Source organism: Zea mays, chromosome 2 (assembly GCF_902167145.1).
Source record: "Zea mays cultivar B73 chromosome 2, Zm-B73-REFERENCE-NAM-5.0, whole genome shotgun sequence".
In the NCBI taxonomy this organism is placed as follows: Eukaryota; Viridiplantae; Streptophyta; class Magnoliopsida; order Poales; family Poaceae; genus Zea; species Zea mays.
In genome coordinates this window covers 1,175,980-1,191,808 of record NC_050097.1, presented here as the reverse complement: position 1 = coordinate 1,191,808, position 15,829 = coordinate 1,175,980, and the positions used below count along the sequence as shown (strand labels likewise).

The window sequence follows — 15,829 nt, the reverse complement described above, 5'->3', positions numbered from 1 at the left end:
CGAGATATGTAATTATCCGGTCATGTGGAATACAAGGAACCTAACAGTCATGATTGAACTTGTGAGAACGTTAATTATAATTTCGTTACTACTAATTCAATTGACTGTAAGGATCCCAATATGATGAATCAAGTAATCTTGTACCCACAAGGAGACCAAAAAGGTTGAAACGAGGCAGCGATGTCGAAGCTTTGCGCAAACTATGAGACACCAATAAACCCTAAACGAAGCAACAAGGATTGAGTACTGGAACAACTAAACTCTAACCCTGAATCGAATTTTCGCATATCAATGGTGTCGGATCCGTAGTGGTAACCGGATCCGCGGGGTTCGCGGTCGATTTCCGCATCAATGAACTAGGCAACAAAGCATTAAAGATCTAGAAGCGCTTCTTACGGATCAACCGGAAGGAACCTCACTAGCAGTTGAACGTCGCCGTCGTCGATGAAGGGGACCGGCTCGGAGTGCGCCTTCTTGCGTCGGCGTCGTCGCCAGACCGCCGCCCGATCCGTCCCGTGGTTGCACTTGCCGCGGAAGGGGTCGTTGTTGTCTTCTTGTGCGCACGAAGCCACGCCGAGGGTGAACAACACTCCTCTTCATCTGACGTGAGAGAGAAGAGAGGAGCTTCGCCTAGGGGGTGTCGTAGGGGGGCGACCAATCTGAGTGTTGACGACTAGCTTGCAGGGGAGCATTTGCTGTAGGATCTCTAGTAGTTTGCGCACGGCAATGCAATGCAAGGATCGGAGGAGACGAGACGAACGGATTTAGGGCATGTTTGGATCGCAGCCTCACTTGCCACACTTTGCCTAACTTTTCTGCCTAAGGTTAGTTTTTCAATTCGAACGACTAACCTTAGGCAAAATGTGGCATAGTTAGCCACGAACCAAACATGCCCTAGCTAGACCAAAAGTGACCACGTACAGGCGTGTGCCTTCAATACAATACAGTACAATGAATGATACACGGACAGACGGACAGTTCACATCCGTACATGCCACCGCCAAGGCAGTGTGAGTGATATGAGCGGCTCAACAAGTCCAGATCATTCAGAAGAACCGCAACACAACAATTAATAATAGTCTTAAGCAATGATGGTGCTACTGCATACATGCAATGCAATGCAGCGTGTGTGTCCATGATCGATCTGCATGCATAGACTTTTTTAAGCAAGCAAAGCACGCCTTTGTCTTGTCGTCCGCTCTCTTTATTTCATGGATGGCTTCCAAGTTACTCCTCCTCCTCCTCTATTGCCATGGGACTCCCAGGCTTGTTTGTATATGGCACAGTCATCAGAGGCCACATTCTCTCTCCGCAGATCCAAAGTACCAAGTGGGCAGACACACGGCAGAGACTGCATGGTGGTGTTGCATTGCATGCGTGTGCACTTATTTTTTTCTCCTTTTTCCAACTAGTGACTCACCAAAGCACGTATTATTGAGATGCACCCTGGTGAAAAGCAACTTTGGTTGCTTTTAGTTCATTCTAAAAAACAGCTGAACTGATAAGTTGTTGCATAAGCTGTCTGTTTGGCACAACTTCTGCTTAAATATGTGAAGAAGCTGTACATAAGCGGTGCCAAACAGGACCATAACTCAATGCAATGCACGGACAACTGACTAGCCAGACTTTATTTTTCACTGTAGGGATGCTATGTCAAAGGCCTCGAAAGCCGCCACAAAGACCTAGCTCTCGTCGAAGCAGGCTGTCGTTACGCCCGATCGGGACTTCAGCTGTCGAGGAAGACAAGACAAAGGAAGGTCCCAATAACGGACTTTGATGCCCGCATTGAGGTCTACGAAGCCTGGTCAAAGGCCACATACATAATATTGAGGACTACGGTAGGCAAAAAACAACCCAAAAGGCGATAGGGGCTCAAAACCCGTCACTCGAATGACGTGTATGATCCTTGGAAAGGATCATAAAGCTCCTTCCCCAAAAATGAAATTGCATCACAAGGGAGGGCACCGAGACTATCGCAGGGATGCGCGTCCTAGAAGTTTGTAGAGAGACCAACTAGTCACGAATAATATGCGTGCACCGGTGCAGGTGCGAGTATGTAATCAAGTGTCTATAACATGGGGGCTATAACCGTCCCAAAGACACTGATGTGCATGATATTTGTAGGATGTAGCACGTGCCAAGGGTAAGCCTGCACTTCATGGGATGCCTCTTGGTCACTCTACAGATACCCCTGGCTGAGGACCTAATAATATGAAATGTTGTTCCACATAAAAGTCCCAGTATCCTTTTCCAGACCAAAGCAACTTCTATCTAGGAGTGACTAGTAACAACTAATGATAAAAAAACTTCCATATATAAGGGAGATTAAGGGTGTGTTTGGTTTGGTTTTTTGTTGCGTCTTTTCCTACCCAAAAGGCTCAATCAGGCCAACAATTTTTTCAGAAGTCGGCTTTCTCGCTATGCAAAACTAAAAGCACACCTGGATCTCGTTTTAGCAATTCTCGGATGGAAAAATTTGCACATATATGTAAGAACTTTTAGTGGCTTTCACCAAACATTTTGAGTTCTTTACATCACTCAAACCACACCGTCTTTTTCATAGTTCACAATGCACACCAACTTTTTTCATAGTGACAACCCAACCAAACAGACAACCTACATTTGTTTAAATCTAAGCATGCGAAAGAGATGTAGTTTCTGATCTAGTAGGATATTTTCCTTATATGCTAGGATTTTTATTATATCTCCTAATCTGATAAGATCTTTCCTATCTTATCCTTCCAAAATTCTTTTGGTGGTTGAACTCCTTTTTTATCATGTCGACTGAGTCTATGGGATCTCGATCGAGCCCATGGCCTACCTTTAATGGTCCTTCACGTTGAGCTTGATCTAAGTATCTCTGGTATATATTCTTGATATGTACACATATGGACCATTAAAGTAGTCTTACATTAGTCGGTTGTGGGCGGCTTCGCTATCCTGGTCGATGTGGATCCACTGTTGCATGCTTTGCATATCACTCATTGAAGGTATAGAGGCAAGATGCACCGTCACATTTATCACATATTGAGTACCTCATCTTTGATCATCTCATCGTTGACGTCCGAGGAAGACACGAGCGAAACTGAGAGTGTGTGTGTGAATGAACCAAGACACATTTATTTGTAGGTCGTATTTCATGATTTAAAAAAAATTATGTTAGATTTCGAACGGTTAAAAATACAAATAGCTAATATGACACACACACATGATCAGTCAGAACAAGCCACGATACAGAGGCTCCATTTGGTTTTGCTTCTCACCACCACACTTAGATTGTAAAAGGACGCAAATATTCTTGCGATTATTTGATCCTCGCTTATTAGTTGAACAAGTGCATGTCGATTATTTGGTAGAGTTCTCGCTTATTTGTATCCATTAGTGGATTATAAGCGAGACGAAACACAACCCTAAAATCGTCCGATATTGATTGAAGTGTCGAACTCACCAACTCCAATGTGATCCAAACCGACTGACCGGTCGAAACAACCGACGTTTCACAATCCTTAGCTACATATGCATACACTCTCTATTTTTGTGGGTGAGGCTAATAAGTTTTTGAGGATTATACTCACATCGGCCCAGTTTATAATTCGTTTGACACTTTTTAATTATAACTTTGATCATTCATCTTATTTAAAAACTTGTGGAGAAAACAAAAAAATATTGTGGTTTCGTTTATCATCAAATATATTTTACATATAAGTTGTTTTTTTCATTTTCTCATGATTTTTTTAATAAGACGAGTGGTTAAAATTGGAATTAAAAAGGTCAAACAAATTTTTATTTGAGATGGAGGTTGTAAGAAGGAATTCAGAACGTTAGCTGAAAAGGCACAATCTGTTATTCCTTGTTTGGAAGTTTATTTTAGGCACACGCACGTTGTCACTGTGAGTCGACAAGCTAGGACACGTGGCTGGCTGTATGCATCGACATACATCGTCACGGAGCAATAAATTAGTACTATATTTTTAAACTAAATTATGACAAATAAAAAAGAACTCACAAGTATCTCATAATTTATTTTATTCAACTACCGTGATCCGCAAATGCGATGCGAAGGGGGGCGGTGAATTCGTTTCCCAAACGCAAGCAGACAAGAGTTGGGACAAACGCTAATTACTCCGTGCTGTCTTCCCTCCCTAGTAGTACAACCATGCATGTCATTCTTCTCCCTAATCCCAGCACAAACAACAGACCACACAGGATCCAAAGGGTTGCTCATGGCTCCCAAACTGACCAGATTTTGATGCCCGGTCGTCAAGCTTGTTCGATTCTACCTTAATTCATATAAATTAAGATAGATTAAAGATGTTCAATCTCTAGTAAATTAAAATCTATCTTAATTCATATTAATCCCCTCATATCTGTATCTGTATGGATTGAAAATTAACCGAACAAGTCCTCGAGTGGAATGGAATGACGAGATATCTGTTGACGAATCAAGGCGAGAGGGAGAGACGGCCAGACACAAACAGTGGTGATTAACGAGTCTTAAGAAAAAGAGAGATGCCTCCCAAACCAGCTCCTGCTTTCATTTCATTTGATTATTACGTTAGTGCGCGCAATAACTACTCCGCCACCTTCCTCTCTCCTCCGATCCCCTCCCACCGAGGAGACGCCGCCATTTATTTCCTCCGTAGATTTTACACGACATTCCCCACCTCTCTCCTCTCCTCACATCCTCTGCTACCTTCCCTCTCCTTCTCTGCCGCCGCTTCCGCGGTTGCGTCTGGCCCCGGCGCCGTCTGCTTCCCTTGCTCGCCCCGTCGCCGCTCCTCGCTCTCTCTTTACTCCAACTGCTCCCACTCGCTCCCCAACCACCTCCCACCTCTGTCTCCACTCCATCTCCACACGTGGCCGCGCTGAAAGCGGCGGTGCGTGCCCGGGCAGCCAAGCACCAGCGCCGCGCCATGGCTCCGTGAATTCGCTCGCCCGCCGCGATCAAGCCAGGGTTGATAGTTACTCAGTTGCGGGTTTGGCGCGAGCTCGGTGCCACCGCTTAGACTTGGCCATGACGAGGCACTGTGCTGAGGCGGCGGCGGCGACGGCGCCGAGCCTCCTCCGAGTCCTCCTTGCCTTGCACTGCGGGGTGCTGTTCCTGCAATGCTCGGCAGCATCTGCCATGGGCGGCGACGGTGAGTGCTCTCGCCTTTCTTTCTTCTTGGCTCCCGTCTTGTTTTTACATAATCTGGGCTCCCCTGCCGCTGGGAAGCATGTTCCAATTTCTTTCCTTTCCTGTTCTCCGCCTGATCTCCAACCGCTATTCGGATTTCGCGTGCTGATCTGCTGTTCTCTCCAGAGCTCGGACTTCCAGTCTTGCCAAATGCAGCCGCACAATAACTCTGACTACCAATTCCGCTGTTTTGTGCCATGTATAGCTTGCGGATTTCGAAAAAGTTCTTCCTTTCGCACCCACATTTCCTGATCTGTGAGCTCGTCACACTGTTGCAACACTAACGGTTGCCTCTTAGCAAATCCAGATTCGAATTCTCCCCGTCTGGTCTCGCGGTGCTCATGTCCTGTGAAACAAGTAACCGCCAGCCCTTTTCCTCTGTCTAACACTGACGCGTGGATTTGTGCCAGTGTCGGCGCTCATGGCATTCAAGCGCGCCATCATCGAGGACCCTCACTCCGTGCTCTCGGACTGGACTGACGCGGACGGCAACGCCTGCGACTGGCGCGGCGTCATCTGCTCCGCGCCCCAGGGCTCTGTCATTTCCCTGTAAGGAACTCCACCCGTTCGACCTACTCAGTTAGTTAGATCTCTCAATGTCCATGGTCTGCTTCGTGCTTGCTGGGTACTCTCAGTTAGCGGCTGGGTAGTGCCAGAACTTGCTGCTGGGTACTTGAGTGGAGAGGTGGGGAGAAAAGAGCTTTAGTTGCTTAAAGCTTCGAACCAATAGGATTAGGTACGCGACTGAAGGCTTGTTTGGTACGTACTTAAACCACCGCCACTAGCTGGCCCTTTCGCCTTTGCAGCTCTGGCCTCTGATGTACATGTTTGGCGTAGTTGATATTGATAGCGCATGTGCAAACAGCTCAAAAGATGCAGTGGGACTTGCCAGTTAGATGTCGCCACTACTTAATACTGGTCAGTGGGTTTGGTTTAGACTTCACAACGATAAGACCAACAACATTTTGTACTTGCCCACTAGGTCAAAATCTTTTCCAAATGGGTTTTTTTTTGTCGATAACCCTGATTTGGACTTCGCATCTTGCAGGAAGCTGTCAAACTCATCTCTCAAGGGATTCATCGCACCTGAACTTGGGCGGCTTAGTTTCTTGCAAGAGCTGTATGTTCCTCTTCTATGTTTTTGACCTTGAAAGTTCCTCTTCTATGTTGTTCCAACTAGTTCCCGTGGAGTTATCTATACCGCTTGTCTGAAGTTGTTCTCATTTTCTGGACAGGTATTTGGACCATAACCTGCTCTTTGGTACAATTCCAAAACTAATTGGCTCACTGAAGAACCTGAGGGTTCTGGACTTGAGCGTCAATCGACTCACTGGACCGATCCCTTCCGAATTAGGTGGCTTGAGCAGTGTGAGCATAGTGTAAGTCCCATTTGTATTATTTTTTCATTTGTAACTATTTATTGTTTGACATCATCTTTGGTATCTAAACAAAAAAAAGACTTATGTTTTATCCATCTCATGTAGAAATTTCCATTCCAATGGGTTGACTGGGAATATACCGTCGGAGCTGGGAAAATTACAGAATCTCGTCGAACTTAGGTTGGATAGGAATAGATTGAAGGGATCAATTCCAGGAAGCAATACTGCCAGTTTTTCTCCTGCTTCAAATATTGGGTTGGTTACTTCTCATACCTCCTCTTCTGTGCAGTGCTTCATACTGCACTGTACCAGAGTATCAATGTTAAATTTTTATGGACTAGTGAAAACACTATAACTGTACTCTATATGAATATATCCATGCAATGCATACGTCAATATATGTGTAGTTAAATTAAAGTTTAATTTGTGGCATTCAAACATCGGTGACTCATGGAAAAAACTAACAAAATAAAAATAACTTTAGAGAAAATGAGTAATGATGATAATAGATGCACGCCAATACTCATCAAACCCTGGCATTCAAACATCGGTGATACATTAATATACAATTTCGTATCTGTCAGTGCATTTCCAGCCAGAGAACAATACACAAAGCTACCTTTCACAATGTCCAGATATTATGTTACTCTATCTGAACCAGTATTTGTCTGCTCCACCAGATCCACAGCTCACAATGGACTATGCCCTTCTTCCCGATTATATGTTGCGGATTTTTCTTACAACTTTCTTGTCGGAAAAATTCCATCCTGCTTGAAATATCTTCCAAGGTACTATTACGTGATGTACTTGCTACTATTTCAGTATTTCATAAAGTTTGCCCATTTAAAAGTCCTTTTTGCAGGTCAAGTTTCCAAGGGAACTGCTTCCAGGATGAGTACTCTGTCCAACAACGACCTTTGCAAATTTGTACAAGTGTGTATTTTCTTTTCTACCACACAACAATCACTGTCAATTACATAGTAATATATTTAGCCTACTGTCGTATTTTGCACTTCGATGGGCTGATTTCATCACTGAAATACAAACATCTGTTGTTGCAATCCATGATATACCTCAGGGTGTTTTCTTTAGAGCATATAATTGCTATGTCACGCCAATCATCAATTGTTTTTTCTCTGAGTAACATTTCGTAGTTTCCCAAGATCATTTTGCTTGCAACCCCTGTTGAGCGTGAATTCACTCTTTGTCATAGGTGGTTCTACTGGCCAGCAAGGTGTCATATACGGATCCAAACATCCTGGCCATAAACATGAAAAAATGGAGCAACCAATTTGGCTTCTTGCTTTAGAAATCGCAACTGGTGTTCTTCTGGTTGTTTTTGTGATTACTGGTATAGTTACTGCTTCCAGAAGTTGCAAGCTGAAGCCTTCTATAAGAATATCATCATGGAATCGATCGAAAAGTTGGAGCGACGAGATAACAGTGTTGATTGGTAAGTGTTAATTACATTGTTCAACGGGACAGTTGGTGAATCGATTAATGTGCTTTCCAATTATTTTGGATGACGTATCCATGTTCTCTACAGATTCTGATATGCTGAAAAGTCTACCAAAATTAAGTCGCCAGGAGCTTGAAGTGGCCTGTGAGGATTTTAGCAACATCATTGGCTCAACTCCAGAGACGGTAGTCTACAAAGGAACCATGAAGGATGGACCTGAAGTTTCTGTGATATCGTTGTGCGCCTTCGAAGGTCATTGGACTAGCCACCATGAACTCTTTTACCAAAACAAGGTATGGTACATGACACCAAGGGATTCAAACACTTGTTTTTTTTTCTTCCCCTGGATACTAAACGGGGTGATGTTTTCAGGTCATTGATCTGGCAAGATTGAATCATGAGAACATAGCAAAGTTCTTAGGGTACTGCAGGGAGAGTGATCCATTCTCTCGGATGCTAGTCTTCGAGTACGCACCAAATGGGACGTTATTTGAGCATCTACATTGTAAGTCACTCTCTCTTTGCTAGTTTACTGCAGGCTGGTGAATGGCCTATTTCATGTCTAAATTTCGTTATGAATGTGGATGGTTTTCTTTATTTAGATGGAGAGGGAGGCCAATTTTCTTGGCTCAGGCGAATGAAGATAGCCATTGGAATTGCCCAGGGGTTAAGATACCTGCACACGGAGCTGCAGCCCCCATTTGCTATATCTGAGCTGAATTCGAACTCCGTGTATGTTACGGAAGATTTTACTCCAAAGGTATGTCCTGCACATGCATCCTTGTTCGTTGGTTCAGCAACTGAAGATTTGCATGATGTTTTGGCTCGTCTTACATTTATCATGCATCCTTGTTCGCTTGGTCAGACAGTAATTTGTCTCTGCTACGTGTCTGTTTGCAGCTGGTGGATTTTGAATGCTGGAAAATGATGTTCTCGAGACACTCCATCTCGAGAGACGAGAAGGCTCGTGGGCACTTGAACAGCAAATCCTCTTTTCCCGGCCACGGGGATTCTGCAGCGGATAGACAAGCCGATGATATCCAGGCCAACACCTTCGCTTTCGGAGTGATTTTACTGGAGATCATCAGCGGGCGGCTTCCATACTGCAAGGATAAAGGCTATTTGGTCGACTGGGTGAGCCGATCGTCATCTTGGACCTGAAGCAGCTATAAAATGTCTGTCGCTGAAGCTTCTTTGTGCATGCAGGCGAGCAAGTACCTCCAGCAGGCAGAGGAGATCGGGAAGCTGGTGGACCCGGAGCTGGGCAGCGTGCGGAGCGAGGACCTGGCGGTGCTGTGCAGCGTGGTGAGCCGGTGCATCGACCCGGACCCGTCGAAGCGGCCGTCGATGCAGATCATCACGGGCGTGCTGGAGAACGGGATCGACCTGTCGGCGGCCGCCATCCTCAAGGAGTCGTCGCTGGCGTGGGCCGAGCTCGCCCTCGCCTTGTGACACGCTCTACTCCCACCACCTTTGTGAATCCATACGGCTGCTGATTGATTTCCTTGACTGGCGTAGGGTTTGCTGCCGGTCTCAACTGAGCAGCCGTTTCGTATGAATGAATGAAACCTGAAAGGCCATATGTATGTTCTTTTCATCCATCCGTTCGTTCTACACATCCATCCCGCACAGATCATTTGTTTTTTTTTTTTTTGCTCCAATCTATTTTAGGTTCAGAAAACAGTGTCGGCAAAAGAATTATCCGGTAAAACGACAGACGCCGAATCCATATTGTTGTTATTCCTTGACAGCAACGATGACTGATCAAATCAAAAGGTCAGGCGCGCGTGAGACAAAAAATAACGACGGGTGACGAATTGCGCTCGCTATTAAAGAGGAAATAGCTCCTGCTCCTACGGACCCACATGTCCTTATCCGAGATGGGATCCGTGGCAAGTGTCGCGGGCTCAGTTGCAGCTTTGAGTCCAAGTGGGCCGATGTCCTAGCTAGGCCGGCCGGTTAGTATACATGTCCATTTGGACCTGACAGCGTTAGAGTATATAAATTAGGTCCATGAGGCCCGTGTATAAATACTGTATAGCCACTCTCTCTAGAGTTGACCCAATAATCAATTCAACTCTCTCCAACATGGTATCCAGCTAGGGTTTCTCTTCCCTCCCCTCCCCTCTAGCCGCCGCCACCGGAGAGCCACGGACACGCGCGACCCCGACCGGCCGCCCGATGCTCCAGCCGTCGTCAGTCGCGCCAGGACCCTGCCGCGCCCTGCCCCCGCGTTGCGCAGCCGACGACTCGCGCCCACGCCCGAAGCTCCGACGCCCACGCGAAGCCTAGGCGCGCGACCCTGCGCACCGCGCCGTCGACGCGACCCTCGTCGCCGCACCTCTGCCGGCATGCGCGCCGCACCGCCGTTCCCTCCATGGCCGGCGAGCAGAACCCTCCTCCTCCCCCCTCCTATTCCCAGGTATTTCCTCCCCTCACCTCTTCCTCCTAGGCACGCGCCGCAGCTCCTGGTGCTCGCGTCGCCGCTGCTCCGCCCCGCGCCGGCGTCGGTCGCGCACACTCCCCCCGCCGCCCCGTTCCCTCCCCACCCCCTCCCAGTCGCCGCCGCCGCCTACCCTGCGGGCGCACAGGCGCTGGTGGCAGGGGCGTGAGGGACTGGTGTCGCCGCCACCTTCCCTGCGCTCGAGTCGGCGTGGGGGGCGCTTCCTCCCCTCCTAGTCGTTGTCGCGGCCCCCTCTGCGGGCGCCCGTGTGCTGGGTGCGTGGGGGGCAGGGACTGACACCGTTAGAGTATATGAATTAGGTCCATGAGACCCGTGTATAAATACTGTATAGCCACCCTCTCTAGAGTTGACCCAATAATCAATTCCACTCTCTCCAACATGGTATCCAGCTAGGGTTTCTCTTCCCTCCTCTACCCTCTAGCCGCCGCCACCGGAGAGCCACGGACACGCGCGACCCCGACCGGCCGCCCGACGCTCCAGCCGCCGTCAGTCGCGCCAGGACCCTGCCGCGCCCTGCCCCCGCGTTGCGCAGCCGACGACTCGCGCCCACGCCCGAAGCTCCGACGCCCACGCGAAGCCCAGGCGCGCGACCCCGTGCACCGCGCCGCCGATGCGACCCTCATCGCCGCATCTCTGTCGGCGTGCGCGTCGCGCCGCATGCCCTCCATGGCCGGCGAGCAGGACCCTCCTCCCCCTCCTATTCCCACGTATTTCCTCCCCTCACCTCTTCCTCCTGGGCACGCGCCGCAGCTCCTAGTGCTCGCGTCGCCGCTGCTCCGCCCCGCGCCGGCGTCGCGCACACTCCCCCGGCCGCCCGGTTCCCTCCCCTCACCTCTTCCTCCCGGGCACGCGCCGCAGCTCCTGGTGCTCGCGCCGCCGCTGCTCCGCCCCGCGCCGGCATCGCGCACACTCCCCCGGTCGCCCGGTTCCCTCCCCACCCCTCCCAGCCGCCGCCTACCCTGCGGGCGCGCAGGCGCTGGTGGCAGGGGCGTGGGGGACTGGTGTCGCCGCCACCTTCCCTGCGCTCGGGCCGGCGTGGGGGTCGCGCTTCCTCCCCTCCCAGCCGCGGTCGCGGCCCCCTCTGCGGGCGCCCGTGTGCTGGGTGCGTGGGGGGTAGGGACTCACACCATCGGTGGGGGAGGTACCCTCACCGCCGCGAGCACCGCCGCTGCCCTTGCTGCTGTGGTGGACGACGTTCCCGCGGGGGTTGAGGGTCAGGGGGACCTTCCCCATCTGATCCCCCCTCCGCCGGTGCGCAGCCGGGGTTCACCTCGCCGTCGGGGTTCGCCTTCGCCTCTCCGTCGCCCTGGACCTCGACACCTGCCGCTTCGTCGTGGCCCACGCCGCCGGCTGCTCCACCGTCCGGGCTGGTTGGTTGGGACGCGGCCGCCATGGCTGCCTTCCAAACTCCCACTCTGACTCCGCCGATGGGTCCCGAGTGGATCATGGACACCGGTTCTACCTACCACATCACTCCCGACCCTGGTATACTCACCTCTGTTCGCCCTCCTTCTTCCTCTCTTCCTTCGTCCATCATGGTGGCGAATAGCTCGTGTCTTCCTATCACATCTGTGGGTGCCACCGGCACTCCCGGCTCTTTTCGCATTCCCGATGTTCTTGTCGCTCCTTCTTTGGTCCACAATCTTCTTTCTATTCATCGTTTTACCACTGATAATTCTTGTTCTATCGAGTTTGACTCTTCTGGTCTTACTGTGAAGGACTCGGCAACTCGGCGCCCCCTCCTCAGATGTGACAGCACCGACCCCCTCTACACCCTTCGGCTTCTGCACGCCACCTCTTCTTCGTTTTTGTCGCCTGACAAAGCTATTGTTTTTGCTGCCACTACACCTTCTACTACCTGGCATCGTCGCCTTGGTAACCACGGACGCGATGCCTTGATGCAACTTACTCGTAGTGACACTATCCCATGTACTAGATCACATGATGAGCATCTTTGTCATGCGTGCCAGTTAGGCCGCCATGTCCGTCTTTCTTTTTCTTCTTCTTCCTCGCATGCTACTCATGCATTTGATCTTATACACTACGATTTGTGGGCTTCACATATTACCAGTATGTTAGGCTACTATCGGAGAGGAAATCTCCGGCCGGGTGGCGGAGTGCATCCGCCCTAAATCCTAAGATGAGGAGGGGCCTAAGCGTTTTGCTTGTTGCGAGATGAAGGAATGAACACAAGAACACGCAAGAGTTTAGGGTGGTTTGGGGCGCCAGAGCGTAATACCCTACTCCACTGTGTGTTATATTGCTTGAGAGCTTGAGTTGTCTTGGATGACTTGGATCTCAGCCTCAAGATTCAGCTTGTGTTGTAACGTCGCATGCCTCCCCTTTTATAGCTAAAGGGGGACATGTACAAGAGTACTAAGCCCCGACATGTGGGCCTAGGAACATAGCGGATGTAGCTACTAATACTTGCTGCTGGAGCGATCTTCTTGCGCCCTGACACCCAAGATCTATATAGCCTCGGCGTGCAGGGGGAAGCTTCTCGTACAAGGGATGAGTACAGTGCACTGCGTAGCACGGGCGCACTGTTTTGGCAACAGACTGGACAGGTGCGCCGTCTGCAGGGTGGCCCTGGCGCCGCCTGCCAGCGGAATGGATAAGACGCAATAAATGCCGTGGGGGCACATCGCCTGTCAGAAGGGTGGACATGCGGCGTGTCCTTTCCGCAATAAATGCGGAGGCCGCACGACCCAGAGCCCTTACGTCATGCTCCGCCCGCTGGCCTACATCACGGACAATAAGCCATGTGGCTGCATTAGACCCTCGACCGAGTGGGGAGCGGAGGCGCTCCGGATAGAGCCTGGACATGCGTCAATACCGGACCCATGCCTAGGTCACGATACTTCCTCTCCCGGGACCTTGTTATGGATGGTCCGGTGCTCACTTGGTGGGGTCCGAACCCTATCCAATGGCTCCGAGCTGCTTTACTTCGGGGGTCCGGGTTGTGCGTAAAGGGGTCATGTGCCTTTTGGGTCCGACGACGTTGTCTCCGAGAGCGCCACCTTAACTGCTCACGAGATACTCCTAGGGCTGTTCTCCGCGCGCCTAAGGGTAGCCGCACAGGCATCGTGCCTTCATACCGTAGCAAGGGGTACCCCTAATCTAGGGTACCGACAGCTACAAATACTATCTTGTGGTGCTTGATGATTTTTCTCATTATGTGTGGACTTTTCCTTTGCGTGCCAAGTCTGAGGCTTTCCCCACCATCCGCCACTTCTTCACCTGGGTGACCACTCAGTTCGGCCTCACCATTAAGGCCATTCAGTGTGACAATGGTTGGGAGTTTGATAACTCCACCTCCCGTGCCTTCTTTCTCTCCCACAGGATGCAGTTGCGGATGTCTTGCCCGTATACCTCCTCCTAGAACGGCAAGGTTGAGCGCATGATCTGCACGACCAACGACACCATCCGCACTCTTCTTCTCCAGGCGCACCTACCGTCACTCTTCTGGGCCGAGGGCCTCCACACCTCTACCTACCTCCTCAACGTCTCCCTTCCACTACGTGCCTGGCCCCCACTCCTCACTAGGCACTCTTCGGTACCCCCTCCGCGCTATGACCACCTCCGTCTCTTCGGGTGTGCTTGCTACCCGAACATCGCTGCCACTGCTCCTCACAAGCTAGCACCCTGTTCCACCCTCTGTGTGTTTCTCGGGTACTCCCCGGACCACAAGGGCTACCACTGCTTTGACCTCTCCTCTCGCCGGGTCCTCATCTCTCGCCATGTGGTGTTTGATGAGTCCGTGTTTCCCTACTCCACCACCACACCACCCTCCTCCGACCCTGACCTTGACCTCTTCACTCTCTTTTCGACTGATGCGGTGGTCGAGCCACCTATACTTCCTCTCTCTGCAGGTACTCGCTCGCCGCCTGTCGGTACTACTCCCAGCCCGGTGCCTTGCCCGGGTCTGGTGGTGTCGCCTCTCCGCGGGTCCCGTCTTCGACCGCCCCTGGGCTGAGCGGGACTGCACCGCCTATGGGGCTGTCGTTACCGACCCCTCCGGCCCGTTTCGCACAGCCGGTGCGGGTCTACCAGCGCCAGCCCCCGGTGCCCACGTCGTCGGCTGCGGGACCGCTGCCGCCGGCCCCTCCGGCACGATTCGCCCAGTTGGTGCGCGTCTACCAGTGCCGGCTACCACCGCCGGGGTTCGCACCACCATCGCCGCCGTCGCCACCGCCGCCGCCGCTGCCGTCCCCACCGGTGACCTCTCCTCCGGCGACGCCGCCGGTGGCCCAGTCCTCGCCAGGGACACCTACACCTCCGTCGCGGCCACCCGTGGCACGTGTCGAGACGCCGGTGTACCACCCACCGCTACTTCACCGCGACCCGCGGCACGTCCACCCGATGGTGAAGCGACACGCGACCTGTACCCTGCCACCCCGGGTCCTGGCGGCCATGCTCGGGGACTCACAGGTTTCTCCGGTACCCTCCTCCATCTGCACCGCCCTGCTGGACCCGCACTGGCGTCGGGCGATGGAGGAGGAGTACGTGGCGCTCGTCGCCAACCAGACGTGGGATCTGGTGCCCCGTTCGCCCGACGCCAACGTCGTCACCGGCAAGTGGATCTGGATGCACAAGCGGCGGGCCGATGGTACCCTGGAGCGGTACAAGGCTCGTTGGGTTCTTTGGGGCTTCACTCAGTGCCCCGGAGTCGACTACGATGAGACCTTCAGCCCGGCTGTGAAGCTAGCCACCATCCGCATGGTGCTCTCGCTGGCCCTTGCTCGCTCCTGGCCAGTCCACCAGCTTGACGTCAAGAACGCCTTCCTGCACGACGCCCTCACCGAGACCGTCTACTGCTGTCAATTGGCGGGGTTCGTGGACTCCTCTCGCCCTGACATGGTCTGTCGGCTCAGCAGGTCCCTCTACGGCCTTAAGCAGGCCCCCCGGGCGTGGCACTCCAGACTGGCTACGTTCTTGGTGACACTGGGCTTCGTGGAGGCCAAGTTAGATACGTCTCTGTTCGTCCACCATCATGGAGCAGAGACTGCCTACTTGCTTCTCTACGTGGATGACATCTTCCTCACCGCCTCCAGTCAGTCACTTCTTCGCCGCCTCATCGACGCGCTTCAATGGGAGTTTTCGGTCAAGGATCTAGGTGTGCTTCACCATTTCCTGGGGGTCACTGCTGAGCCTCGCCCCTCAGGACTCCTTCTTCACCAGCGACAGTACACTCTTGACATTCTGGAGCGAGCCAAGATGATTGACTTCAAGCCCTGCTTCACCCCAGTCGACACGCAGGCGAAGCTCTCTGAGGCCGAGGGTGACCCAGTCGAGGACCCCACCGGGTACAGGAGTCTTGTCGGTGCCCTTCAGTACCTCACCTTCACCAG

The 15,829-nt window shown here is 51.7% G+C and overlaps 1 protein-coding gene across 3 annotated transcripts; it reads left to right on the top strand.

The window, feature by feature from the left end:
• The first annotated feature begins 4,534 nt into the window (after positions 1-4,534).
• On the top strand, positions 4,535-9,725 carry LOC107228386 (uncharacterized). Of its 3 annotated transcripts, NM_001320447.1 has the most exons (13): positions 4,628-5,138; positions 5,587-5,725; positions 6,225-6,296; positions 6,412-6,555; positions 6,661-6,810; positions 7,236-7,343; positions 7,418-7,488; positions 7,769-8,008; positions 8,102-8,307; positions 8,387-8,519; positions 8,617-8,774; positions 8,915-9,148; positions 9,221-9,590. In NM_001320447.1, the coding sequence occupies exons 1-13, from the start codon at positions 5,015-5,017 to the stop codon at positions 9,464-9,466; spliced, it is 2,025 nt and encodes a 674-aa protein (NP_001307376.1). In that variant the 5' UTR covers positions 4,628-5,014; the 3' UTR covers positions 9,467-9,590. The 3 variants fall into 3 exon arrangements, with proteins under 3 accessions (XP_020403580.1, NP_001307376.1, XP_020403579.1); XM_020547991.2 differs by lacking the exon at positions 5,587-5,725 and having other exon boundaries at positions 4,535-5,138; positions 9,221-9,725; XM_020547990.2 differs by lacking the exons at positions 4,628-5,138; positions 5,587-5,725 and adding an exon at positions 6,058-6,158 and having other exon boundaries at positions 9,221-9,725.
• Positions 9,726-15,829: the final 6,104 nt, after the last annotated feature.

Coding starts and splice junctions, on each gene's coding strand:
- LOC107228386 (NM_001320447.1), top strand. CDS start 5,015: ATGACGAGGCACTGTGCTGAGGCGGCGGCGGCGACGGCGCCGAGCCTC. Junction 6,556..6,660: donor TTGAGCAGTGTGAGCATAGT/GTAAGTCCCATT, acceptor CATCTCATGTAG/AAATTTCCATTCCAATGGGT. Junction 8,775..8,914: donor CGGAAGATTTTACTCCAAAG/GTATGTCCTGCA, acceptor GTCTGTTTGCAG/CTGGTGGATTTTGAATGCTG.